Here is a 14275-nt window from a genome sequence, read left to right as displayed (position 1 = left end):
TTTATGAAATTCCCAAATTTTGGGTGAAATTCCCATTGAAATGAATGGGACATTCTTCAAAGTTCCACAACTCCCACATTTTTCCTGCGATTCAAAGCGTTCCAACTTCAAACTGTTCAGCCTATTCGGGAATCGCGGGCTTTCCCTTGAAAAATTCCCAGATTTCCCAAAATTCCAGGTTTTCCGGGACATTTTTCCCATTCAAAATTAATTGGCCGTTTTTCAAACTTTCGCCATTTCCACATTTTTCAAACCATTCAAATCATTCCACCTTCAACACATTATTCAACCATCCTGGAGTTTCAAACCATTATTTTTCCAAGTTCCAAAAAAATTCCAGGATTTTCCAGAATTCCTGCTTTTCCAAAGCCCTATTTCCACCATTTTTTCTGGCAACTACTCCTTCCACATTGTTCAACCCATTTCAACCGTTCTACCGTCAAAACATTCCTCTTAATCAGGACAAAAAAAAGAAGGTTTTTTTGATCTGGAAAAATTCCCGGTTCTCCCGAAATTCTAGGAAATTCCGTAATACCATTTCTCAATTCAACATGTTACTACTTCAAGATTTCTCCACTGAATTGAAAAATTCCAACACCAACCATTTTAAATCATTCCGACCATTCAAATTTGTTACCATTTTCAATAAAATTCCCTCTTTTCACTAAATTCCCAAATTGTGGGTGAAATTCCCATTGAAATGAATGGGACATTCTTCAAAGTTCCACAACTCCCACATTTTTCATGCGATTCAAAGCGTTCCAACTTTAAACTGTTCAGCCTATTCAGGAATCGCAGGCTTTCCCTTGACAAATTCCAAAAATTCCCAAATTTCCCAGAACTCCAGGTTTTCCGGGACATTTTTCCCATTCAAAATGAATTGGCCGTTTTCAAAACTTTCACCATTTCCACATTTTTCAACCCATTCAAACCATTCCACCTTCAACACTTTCTACAATCCTGGAAATTCAAATCATTATTTTTCCAAGTTTCAAAAAAATTCCAGGATTTTCCAGAATTCCTGCTTTTCCGAAGCCCTATTTCCACCCTTTTTTTCTGGCGACTACTCCTTCCACATTTTTCAACCCATTTCAACCGTTCCACCGTCAAAACATTCCTCTTAATCAGGACAAAAAACAAAGTTATTTTTTTACCTGAAAAAATTCCCGGTTCTCCCGAAATTCCAGGAAATTCATATTCAAAATCATGTTACTACTTCAAGATTTCTCCACCGATTTGAAATATTCCAACACCAACCATTACAACTCATTCAAGTTTGTTACCATTTTCAATAAAATTCCCTTTTTTCACGAAATTCCCACATTTTTGGGAAATTCCCATTGAAATGAATGGGACATTCTTCAAAGTTCCATAACTTCCACATTTTTCATCTGATTCAAACCGTTCCAACATCAAAATATTCAGCCTGTTCAGGAATTGTGTGCTCTACTTCAACAATTCTAAAAAAATTTCCAGTATTTCAGTTCAACTTCAGCATTGGAGCATTCACACGCAATTCCTTCAGGAATTGCCTCATCTGCTGTGGTGTATTATTCTTATTTATGTATGGAAAGTAATCTGTTAGGCAGGAAGTCTTATTTACAAATTGCAGACATTACAAATAAATAACAAACATTGTAAAAGATGCCATGGACATATTTTAAAGATGTTCAGTAAATGTGAGAGAGCGTTACTCCAAATATGACGATGTGTTTTTATTTAAAAAAGAAAAAAGAAAAAAGGGATTTCTCCATTGTTTAATAAACTGACGCCTCAACCAAGATGACACAGTTTGGGTTATAACGCCCTCTTGTGGAATCTGAATGCATTACATCACTTCCCCCCCCCCCGCCCCTGGAAATGATGTTGATTTTGTTTTATTATTATTATTATTTATACCAACTGTAGAAGTTTCATACCATTTGTAAAATGACCAAGCAACCATACTGATTTATGGTAGTAACATTGTCATCAATGATATCACACATGCATGGATACAACATGATGCATCACACATGCATGCATACAACATGATACATCACACATGCATGCATACAACATGATGCATCACACATGCATGCGTACATGATGCATCACACATGCATGCATACAACATGATGCATCACCCATGTATGCATACAACATGATGCATCACACATGCATGCATACAACATGATGCATCACCCAGGTATGCATACAACATGATGCATCACACATGCATGCATACAACATGATGCATCACACATGCATGCGTACATGATGCATCACACATGCATGCATACAACATGATGCATCACCCATGTATGCATACAACATGATGCATCACACATGCATGCATACAACATGATGCATCACCCATGTATGCATACAACATGATGCATCACACATGCATGCATACAACATGATGCATCACACATGCATGCATACAACATGATACATCACACATGCATGCGTACAACATGATGCATCACACATGCATGCATACAACAAGATACATCACACATGCATGTGTACAACATGATGCATCACACATGCATGCATACAACATGATACATCACACATGCATGCGTACAACATGATACATCACACATGCATACAACATGATGCATCACACATGCATGAATACAATATGATACATCACACATGCATGCATACAACATGATACATCACACATGCATGCGTACAACATGATACATCACACATGCATACAACATGATACATCACACATGCATGCATACAACATGATGCATCACACATGCGTGAATACAACATGATACATCACACATGCATGCATACAACATGATACATCACACATGCATACAACATGATGCATCACACATGCATGAATACAACATGATACATCACACATGCATGCATACAACATGATACATCACACATGCATGCGTACAACATGATACATCACACATGCATACAACATGATACATCACACATGCATGCATACAACATGATGCATCACACATCAATCAATGTCAATCAATGTTTACTTATATAGCCATAAATCACGAGTGTCTCAAAGGGCTGCACAAGCCACAACGACATCCTGGGCTCAGATCCTACATCAGGGCAAGGAAAAACTCAAGCCAATGGGCTGACAATGAGAAACCTTGGAGGGGACCGCAGATGTGTTTATTTCTTTGAAACACCCGAATAGTCTTTGATGATGACCAAAATATAACAAATCAGATTCGACTGTGAATATCCTTCAACGAAGACAGCCCTAATCAGTATACACTCTTCATTATTTTCTTTCAATTTAAAAAAAAGGTAAACACATGTAGCTCTGCTTCTTCCAACCTCTCTACGGGTTTGTCTTCCTTCTCTTGTCCCGTTTAGTCTGGCCTGATTGACTTGTCTAATCAGATACAATCATAAGAATGGTAGGTTTACCTTGAAGTGTCTCATAATAATGGAGGGCCTGGGGATTTGAGGGTATTTGAGCTCCGGCTCAGGACCAAAATCCTCATCTGAGCTCAGGGACAGGCGAGACGGAGGAGACTCAGAGCACGGATTATCATCTTTGTCCTCGCAGATAGACTCTGTACCATTGCTTCCTCTGGTGGAGTGACGCTCTGGGTTGCTTGAAGGGGCCTCTGGCTGGAGTGTTACGGCTACTGAAGGTCCATGGTGATGATTTGGGGAACGGTCGGGTTCTTCAGAAGTATCTGCATCGGCGTTAGCTTCAGAAGGGCTACCAAAACAGTGAGCAAGGGATGAACAAGGCAATCCATGCATGGTGGAATATCCAGTAAGACCAGGTTTCTAGTCCATGGCCCTACATTGGGCATGTAATCCTTGCAAAGGGGAATACAATGTTTAGAAAGTGTTAGGTGAAGCTGTCTTGATCCCAGAAGAGCATCTTTCAAAAAACGTTTTCCGGAACTCGCAGGAAAACTCCGGACAAGCGTGTCCGCATCATTCTCTCAGACGAAGAACCCCTTCGTCCTGCCGCCGTGACACATTGCTGGGTTTGTGTGCCAGTGACAGGTTTCTCATTACTCAGGTAGTTCCTGGTTTCTTTGGAGGGACTCAAAGGCCTGCACATGGTTCCAGACAGGACTCTGGTTACCCTCTGATCTGGGGTCAGTTAATACTACGCCTACCGTACACCTCAATGCCATTAATTAGTGACTTGATCTGACCACAGAGCTGTGGCCAAGAGGTTATGAGAAGGTTACAGATGGTTGACTATTGGGCGGGGGGGTTCTAGTTACATGCTAACAAGGTAAGTGATAGTGCATCACGTAGGAAAGAGAAAGCTGGAGAGAGAGGAGAGGAGAAATGGAGCTTTCCTTGTCTGCATCAGGACTATAATGGAGTGTTGCTCTTCAATAGTTATTGAAACGCTGCAGGACCAGCAGTTTATTTGGTAACATGACACTGATTGAAATTTGCCCTCTAATATTAGTGTACGGTTAAGCAAAAGAGTCAATAAATCAATGTAAATACTCTCACTGATAGGATTGAAAGAAAACGAAACATACTTTTGCTAATACAAAACCTAAACCTATCATAGGACTCTACGGGTATACCATTAATAGTACAATAGTACCTTAACTTGCATGCTTAATTGGCTCTGTGACGGAACTCCAAACACTTGCTTGGCACTCAGCATCAAGGGTTGGAATTGGGGCTCAAATCACCAAAATGCTCCCCTCACCTCCCGGGGAGTAGAACAAGTGGATGGGTCAAAATGTAGAGGTTAATTTCACAACACCCAGTGTGTGTGTGACTATCAGTGGTACTTTAACTTTACCTTTAACTTGCATCGCAAATCAACACTTTGTGGAATTGGAGAAGGCATTAGACCGTGTACCCCGGGAAGTCCTGTGGGGAGTGCTCAGAGAGTATGGGGTATCGGACTGTCTGATTGTGGCGGTCCGCTCCCTGTACGATCAGTGTCAGAGCTTGGTCCGCATTGCCGGCAGTAAGTCGGACACGGCTGCCCTTTGTCACTGATTCTGTTCATAACTTTTATGGACAGAATTTCTAGGCGCAGTCAAGGTGTTGAGGGGATCCGGTTTGGTGGCTGCAGGGTTAGGTCTCTGCTTTTTGCGGCTGATGTGGTCCTGATGGCTTCATCTGGCCAAGATCTTCAGCTCTCCCTGGATCTGTTCGCAGGCGAGTGTGAAGCGACTGGGATGAGAATCAGCACCTCCAAGTCCGAGTCCATGGTTCTCGCCCGGAAAAGGGTGGAGTGCCATCTATGGGTTGGGGAGGAGACCCTGCCCCAAGTGGAGGAGTTCAAGTACCTCGGAGTCTTGTTCACGAGTGAGGGAAGAGTGGATCGTGAGATCGACAGGCGGATCGGTGCGGCGTCTTCAGTAATGCAGACGCTGTATCGATCAGTTGTAGTGAAGAAGGAGCTGAGCCATCTTTAAAAAAATGTCCTAGGTGAACCATGAATTACTCAATTATATATGAGAACTTTAATTAATGTGTATTTGTCTAATATTTATTTACTTACTTATTGTATATTAATGAATTTACTCATTTAATTATTCACTGTTTTGTTACAGAGAACCAAAAAAATGCTGGGATACGAAAAAGTGTTAAAGATTAAATAAGCCGTGCTTCTTTTTACACCTTTTCGGACATGTTGTAATGAAACAAATATAAATATGTGATGCATTACATTGTAATTGTTTTGAATGCATGTTCGGAATAAACTGAAACTGAACTCAACTGAACACTTGCAGGGCGTTTGCTGACCTCTAGTGGTCAATGTGAGGAAAACAAGAGATATTGCAAAGTTATCATCACATCATCATGTTTTTTTTTAAATCTAAATATTTTTTAGTAAAAATGTAGGCATTAGCGATGTCTATATGTTGTTTATTATGTTTTTTTTTCTATTCTGAACATGTAATGTCACATTCAATATATAGAATAGAAAAAAACCGGCTAGCAACAGTAATAACAACAACAACAGTAGTCTGTTAAATTACTGCACATATTTTCAAAATTGTCTTAACTTGCCTTCACCTTAAGATAATTTTTTTAATTTTTTTTTATAAACCTTTATTTATAAATTTCAACATTTACAAACAGTTGAGAAATAATAATCAAAGTAAGTACACAAAACAGTACAAAACAGCGCCAGGGGGTTGTAAATTCAAAGTAACTATATATATATATATATATATATATATATATATATATATATATATATATATATATATATATATATATATATATATATATATATATATATATATATATATATATATATATATATATAGTTACTTTGAATTTATATATATATATATATATATATATATATATATATATATATATATATATATATATATATATATATATATATATATATATATACATATATATATATATATATATATATATGTATGTATATATATGTATGTATATATATGTATCGATATATATATATATGTCTATATATATATATATATATATATATATATATATATATGTATATATATATATATATATATATATATATATATATATATATATACATATATATATATATATATATATATATATATATATATATATATATATATATATATATAGACACACACACACACACACACACACACATATATATATATATATATATATATATATATATATATATATATATATATATATATATATATATATAGACACACACACACACACACACACACACATATATATATATATATATATATATATATATATATATATATATATATATATATATATATATATATATATATATATATATATATATATATATATAACAAAACAAAGTGCAAAGCCATAGGCTCATTCAATTTCAGTAAATCACTTAAATTTGGAACACAGCATCATCTTTTTCACAGCTTTTTGGTTGTTAGAAGTATAGAGTGTTTTAACGTAGAGTTCTAATTCTTTTTTAAAGGCACAAAAAACAGGTCGGGTATTGAGAAAGTTACATTTATGAATATACAACTTAGCCAATAGTATAATGAGGTTGCAAATGTGAAATTCCTTTTCAGTTTTTTTTCATACAGTGTAAATCCAAATAGCACGTCTTTAAAACAAAGCACAAATTCGTCATGAATATTGTCACACCATAAAAGATAAATGCATTATTATTATTTTTTCTGATTGACGTAATCGTAGCGTCAGAGCCGGTGGATCTCCACAGATTCAAGTCAAACAACATGACCATATCTAAGAGAGCGTAAATATTTCCCCTTCAAACCAAGATAATTATTTGAATATCTACCAAAACGGGAGCACTTTGGAGTAAGAATCGTCGCTCATTTCGATGCGAATGATTTATCATCAAGAAAATATCAGGAGAACGTGAACAAAAATAGACCTGAAACCGAACCACGGTTGCGCGAGCGATACGTCAAGGAGTTTTATTTTGAAAAGCTCTACGAGTAAGTACTGGTGTGCTCTCGCTGGCTTGACTGACGCGAATCTCTGCTGGAGGGCTGTCAAGAGGATAATCGCAGGTGGCGAGCTGGTCAATTTGGCACAAAGAGGAAACGCCGGGGGAAACATGTGTCGATAAACCTTTGAGTAACCTTTTCAATTGATGCGACATTTTGTTGTTTTAACCTTTGTGTTCGTGACCCTCGCGTTATCGACAATGCGGACGCCGGTTCTCCTCCTCCTGCTGTGTGCGCTGAGGCTGATTGACGTGGCCGGGAAGCCGCGGCCCTGCACGGAGGTGAGCGATGCTACCAAAGTGTTTTTTTAATTGTTCATGTTTTCATTCCTTCGACGTTAAATCTCATTCACACCATGTTAATTGTGAGTTCCAGGTCAATTGGAAAACACTGATTGGTCCTTTTTTTTTAGGTCCATATTTTCTTACAGGCGCACTTCCGGTTTGCGTTTCAAACCCACTACAGCAGTGTTTTTCAACCACTGTGCCGCGGCACACTGGTCTGGTGTGCCGTGGGAGATGATCTAATTCCACCTATTTGGGTTAAAAATATTTTTTGCAAACCAGTAATGATAATCCGCAAATAACGTGCCGTTGTTGAGTGTCGGTGCTTTCTGGAGAGCGGCAGACTTACCACGTTATACTCTTCCTTATCAGTAGGTGGCAGCAGGTAGCTAATTGCTTCATAGATGTCGGAAACAGCGGGAGGCAGGGTGCAGGTAATAGGTGTCTAATGCTTAAACCAAAAATAAACAAAAGGTGAGTGCCCCTAAGAAAAGGCATTGAAGCTTAGGGAAGGCTAAGCAGAATGAAACTACAACTGAACTGGCTACAAAGTAAACAAAAACAGAATGCTGGACGACAGCAAAGACTTACTGTGGAGCAAAGACGGCGTCCACAAAGTACATCCGAACATGACACTGTGTTTCTCAACCTTTTTTGTTACGCAAAAGGTATGTAACGCTTAAACCAAAAATAAACAAAAGGTGAGTGCCCCTAAGAAAAGGCATTGAAGCTTAGGGAAGGCTAAGCAGAACGAAACTACAACTGAACTGGCTACAAAGTAAACAAAAACAGAATGCTGGACGACAGCAAAGACTTACTGTGGAGCAAAGACGGCGTCCACAAAGTACATCCGAACATGACACTGTGTTTCTCAACCTTTTTTGGTACGCAAAAGGTATGTAACGCTTAAACCAAAAATAAACAAAAGGTGAGTGCCCCTAAGAAAAGGCATTGAAGCTTAGGGAAGGCTAAGCAGAACGAAACTACAACTGAACTGGCTACAAAGTAAACAAAAACCGAATGCTGGACGACAGCAAAGACTCACTGTGGAGCAAAGACGGCGTCCACAAAGTACATGACCACATTATCTTGTTCAGAGTGATTTATTATTTGAGTTTGATTTACACTCTGGGTCTTGTGTTGTTCAGTTGTGTTTTTGTCTTGAGGTTTATTTAGATCTTCTGATGTGTTGGTGTTCCTTTTAAGTAGAGGTCTGTGGAGACTTAAGATGGTTTGGTGAAGTGGGGTCTTGGGTATTGCACCTAACTCTATAAAGTCCACACTGCTCTCCATAGTTTCTGTATCATGGTGAGAATCATAATACTCAGTCATGCCATCACCCGGAGGTTCCTGAGCCACATCATGGCTTCCATGAATTAAATCACTTTGAAGGATTTCTATTTTAGCAGTTGATGCTGCGAGGTCTGCTTCCAACTCCATTTGCTCCATCTTTGCTTTAAGCTTTGTTTCCTCCAGTTGCAAGGTGTGTTTTTCCTTCAGTGCAGCAGCTCGAGCCATTGTAGCAGCTTGTTCCGCTTTGGCAATTTTTAATTCTGAGGATACTGAGGAACATCTGGAGGCTTTTGATCCAGTGGCAGACTTTGATTTGTGAGACACATTTGATATGCTGTCCAGTGGTCCAACTTTTGATTGTGCAATTTCTCTTTTCCATGTTTCAACATCTTTCATGAAATAATTCAAATGTATTATTCTGGGTTCATACCAGTCATAATAATCATTTTCCTTTTCCTCTTCTGATAAGAATTCTTGCACAAAGTTGTGAGCATTTTTAAATTCATCCACAGCTCCTTTAAGTGCTTCAAATGCATCATTGACTTTATCAGCATTTCTAACATCAGTCATCAAAGTCTTTATTTCATTTAGCCTCCTCGTGCACGCTCCCAGTCTGCCTCTGCGCGAAGCAATGCGCGTTCTCAGCATGTCCTCGTGCTCAGCTGCCGTCTCAGGTGTGCCAGACATCATTCCAGGTAATCACACAGCTCAATTTAATGTACACTTATTTCATTCTTAAATGTCCTTCCAACATCCTGTTTTATTGCATTTCACATCCACAATCTGTTCGAATGATTTCATACAGCGCAGCAGCGCGTTCATTCGTTCATTGCGTCATCAGCTGATTTTACTCACGGCCCGCCGGCTGCTGGCTGTCATTGGTGCAGCGCGATCTTGGTTGGTCTTTTGGGTCTTCAGTGAAATTTGTTTACTTGTAACGGCTACTCTTGCCTTTCAATTCCTTCGATGTTAAATCTCATTCATGCCTTGTTAATTGTGAGTTTGAGCTCAATTAGAAAACACTGATTGGTCCTTTTTTTTACATGCATATTAGCAATCAAGAACATTTAAGTTGTTGCTACCTTTTTTTGTGTGGACATTGTTGATTGTCATGTCATGTACGGATGTACTTTGTGGACGCCATCCGCTCCACACGCTGTAAGTCTTTGCTGTCGTCCAGCATTCTGTTTTTGTTTACTTTGTCGCCAGTTCAGTTTTAGTTTCATTCTGCGTAGCCTTCCTAAAGCTTCAATGCCTTTTCTTAGGGACACTCACCTTTTGTTTATTTTTGGTTTAAGCATCAGATACCTTTTTACCTTCACGCTGCCTCCTGCTGTCGCCTGCATATTGTGATCACGACAAACCATGTTCCCGACATCTACAAAGCAATTAGCTACCGGCTGCCACCTACTGATATGGAAGAGTATTACACGGTTACTCTGCCGAGCTCTAGACAGCACAGACACTCAACAACGGCACATTATTTGCGGATTATAATTACTGGTTTGCAAAAAATATTTTTAACCCAAATAGGTGAAATTACATAATCTCCAGACCGTATCTAAGTGGTTGTAAAACAATAATGTCCCTTAGGTTTCATCACTATAACAGGACATTACCATCACTCTGTGCCTCTCTTTAGTGTTGAACTTGGCCAGGCTGTTATCAGTTTCCTGCATGGACTAGTTTTTCCGTCCTTGTGTTCTGGATCAGCTCAGAAACTCCCTCTTAGCCTCAACTGGTGCCGCCTTGGTCCTTATGAGAGGCGCAACATTCCTTATAGGCAGTCCTTACTCTGCCTGCAGATATTCGGGGGTTCTCTTTGTATGCAATTCATCTCAAATAAATGCAAATATTTCCATGCAATGATCAGACCACCACGTGTGGGCCAGTTGTTGTCATGGTCGTTGGACTGGAATGTGGTGTATCCAGGGCAAAGGAATGACAATTGCTTGTAAAACTGGTTCATCATATTGTAAAGTGAGGCAGTTGCAGCTTTAGTGTTCATCAAAGCAAACATTCCTCTCACCCACATTCAGGCGGTGGAGCCATCGTTTACTCTTACTCAACACCAGTGCGTTTCCCACCTAGGCCTTCAGTGATGTCCGACTTCAATGATTACCTCTCCAAATACCATCATTGATGTCACCACATGACCATTGCTGGAGAAATACAATACAGCAGTGGTCCCCAACCACCGGTACCGGTCCGTGACGCTTTTGCTACCGGCATACTTGCCAACCCTCCCGTTTTTAGCGGGAGAATCCCGGTATTTAGCGCCTCTCCCGACAACCTCCCGGCAGAGATTTTCTCCCGACAAACTCCCGGTATTCAGCCGGAGCTGGAGGCCACGCCCCCTCCAGCTCAATGCGGACCTGAGACTGAGTGGGGACAGCCTGTTCTCAAGTCCGCTTTCCCACAATATAAACAGCTTGCCTAACGAATTCAAACGAATGGAAACAAGAATTTCAGTTCATCCAGGACAGTTCGAAGGGGAAGGTGTATGTTGCCTGTAAATATGTAGAACAGACTTCTCCATTGAACACGGTGGCCGAAATGATATACTCATCATGAACGGAGAAGTTAAACAGGACAATACTGCCATCTAATGGATAGCCACCGGAACACTGAAATTCATGTATTTCTTTTATGTAAATTATATATATATATATATATATATATATATATATATATATAGCTAGAATTCACTGAAAGTCAAGTATTTCATATATATATATATATATATATATATATATATATATATATATATATATATATATATATATATATATATATATATATATATATATATATATATGAAATACTTGAGTTGGTGAATTCTAGCTGTAAATAACCACGCCCCCCGCCCCCAACCCCACCCCAATATTTAAAATATTTTTTAGGTAAAGAGTAAAAAAATCTGTGGATTTTATCACTGTTTTTTACAGAAAAAAAACTGCCAGCTTAGTTGCCAGTAAAATATTTTACTGTAAAATATATGGTGTTTTTTAAAGTTATTATTAATATTTTTACAACATATTACTGTAAATAGAAATACAGTACAGCTGTTGAATTTTATTTTGACAACTCAGATGCCAGTTTTTTACCATAATAAAATGTGGTACCATAAAATCATCAACCGTGGATTTAAAAAAAAACAAAACTTGACAGCTCAGTCGACAGAATTTTACTGTAAAAAAAACAAACATTGGTCATTTTTTTCCAACTTACAGTAATAAGCTGTTAAAAAACTCCCTAAATTTTAAAGTAAAATCTATTGGTAATTTTTATAGTGTACAATTTGATGGATAACTTGCTTCGAAACCATAGGTTAAGCAGATATTGAAGTATTTATTTGGATTTTGACCAACAAAGTTAGATAATATAATATTTGTTGCAATATTGGACATTATTTTTTTCCCCCGTCAAAACTAGAAAAAAACCCTAATACCTTTAAAGGCCTACTGAAATGACATTTTTTTATTTAAACGGGGATAGCAGATCATTCTATGTGTCATACTTGATCATTTCGCGATATTGCCATATTTTTGCTGAAAGGATTTAGTAGAGAACATCGACGATAAAGTTCGCAACTTTTGGTCGCTGATAAAAAAAGCCTTGCCTGTACCGGAAGTAGCGTGACGTCGCAGGTTGAAGGGCTCCTCACATTTCCCCATTGTTTACACCAGCAGCGAGAGAGATTCGGACCGAGAAAGCGACGATTACCCCATTAATTTGAGCGAGGATGAAAGATTCGTGGATGAGGAACGTGAGAGTGAAGGACTAGAGTGCAGTGCAGGACGTATCTTTTTTTCGCTCTGACTGTAACTTAGGTAAAAGGGCTCTTTGGATTCCACACTTTCTCCTTTTTCTATTGTGGATCACGGATTTGTATTTTAAACCCCCTCGGATACTATATCCTCTTGAAAATGAGAGTCGAGAACGCGAAATGGACATTCACAGTGACTTTCATCTCCACGACAATACATCGGTGAAGCACTTTAGCTACGGAGCTAACGTGATAGCATCGGTTTTAAATGCAGATAGAAACAAACGAAATAAGCCCCTGACTGGAAGGATAGACAGAAGATCAACAATACTACTATCAGGAGACACCGAACCAAACACTGGACCTGTAACCACACGGTTAATGCTGTGCCGCCTGTCGAAGCCTAGCAATGCTGTTGCTAACGACGCCATTGAAGCTAACTTAGCTACGGGACCTCGTCAGAGCTATGATAAAAACATTAGCTCTCCACCTACGCCAGCCCTCATCTGCTCATCAACACCCATGCTCACCTGCGTTCCAGCGATTGACGGCGCGACGAAGGACTTCACCCGATCATCGATGCGGTCGGCGGCTAGCGTCGGATAGCGCGTCTGCTATCCAACTCAAAGTCCTCCTGGATGTGTTGCTGCAGCCAGCCGCTAATACACCGATCCCACCTACAGCTTTCTTCTTTGCAGTCTCCATTGTTCATTAAACAAATTGCAAAAGATTCACCAACACAGATGTCCAGAATACTGTGGAATTTTGAGATGAAAACAGAGCTTTTTTGTATTGGATTCAATGGGGTACCAATACTTCCGTTTCAACGACTGACGTCACCCGCATACGTCATCATACATAGACGTTTTCAAACGGAAGTGTGGCGGGAAATTTAAAATTGCACTTTATAAGTTAACCCGGCTGTATTGGCATGTGTTGCAATGTTAAGATTTCATCATTGATATATAAACTATCAGACTGCGTGGTCGGTAGTAGTGGCTTTCAGTAGGCCTTTTAGTAAGAAAATAAGAAAGTAAAGAAAGAAAATATAAGGTATTTTATTGACACATATTATTTCCAGGCTTTTGCGGGCCATATAAAATGAGGTGGAGGGCCAGATGTGGCCCGCGGGCCTTGAGTTAGACACCTGTGCACTAGACACACCTATGAGCTTGTTTATAGATGTAGAATAAAACTCCTCATAGGAAGTTGTTATAACTTAGTGACATGATACAATGCACATTGATGAACATATCAGACAGAAAAGTGACAGATTGTAGCCTAAGGCTGATTTCCACCTGCATCTCATTGCAAAAAAACACTAATTCAGCATTATAGTCACTTGTATTGTTCATGCACTTATTCTTGCTGTATTTATCTGGCATGAGTGGAAAGCCGGTCCCTGAAAATAATGCCTACATTAAACCGGTCCGTGGTGCAAAAAAGGTTGGGGACCACTTCCATACAGGAACATATTTACGCACTACTGTCCATTGATGCAC

General features: G+C 38.9%; 1 protein-coding gene across 1 annotated transcript in view; it reads left to right on the top strand.

Annotated features, from left to right (window-relative positions):
- The first annotated feature begins 7355 nt into the window (after nucleotides 1-7355).
- LOC133658787 (endosome/lysosome-associated apoptosis and autophagy regulator family member 2-like) overlaps nucleotides 7356-14275 on the top strand; it is a 50910-nt gene continuing 43990 nt past the window's right edge. Inside the window, exon 1 of the mRNA XM_062061179.1 lies at nucleotides 7356-7708. Within this exon, the coding sequence (XP_061917163.1) occupies nucleotides 7574-7708 (135 nt within the window). The 5' untranslated portion in view covers nucleotides 7356-7573. The remainder of the gene's footprint in view (nucleotides 7709-14275) is intronic.

The sequence above is a fragment of the Entelurus aequoreus genome, linkage group LG10 (assembly GCF_033978785.1).
Source record: "Entelurus aequoreus isolate RoL-2023_Sb linkage group LG10, RoL_Eaeq_v1.1, whole genome shotgun sequence".
NCBI classification, from domain to species: domain Eukaryota; kingdom Metazoa; phylum Chordata; class Actinopteri; order Syngnathiformes; family Syngnathidae; genus Entelurus; species Entelurus aequoreus.
This window is presented reverse-complemented; position numbering and strand designations above follow the sequence as displayed.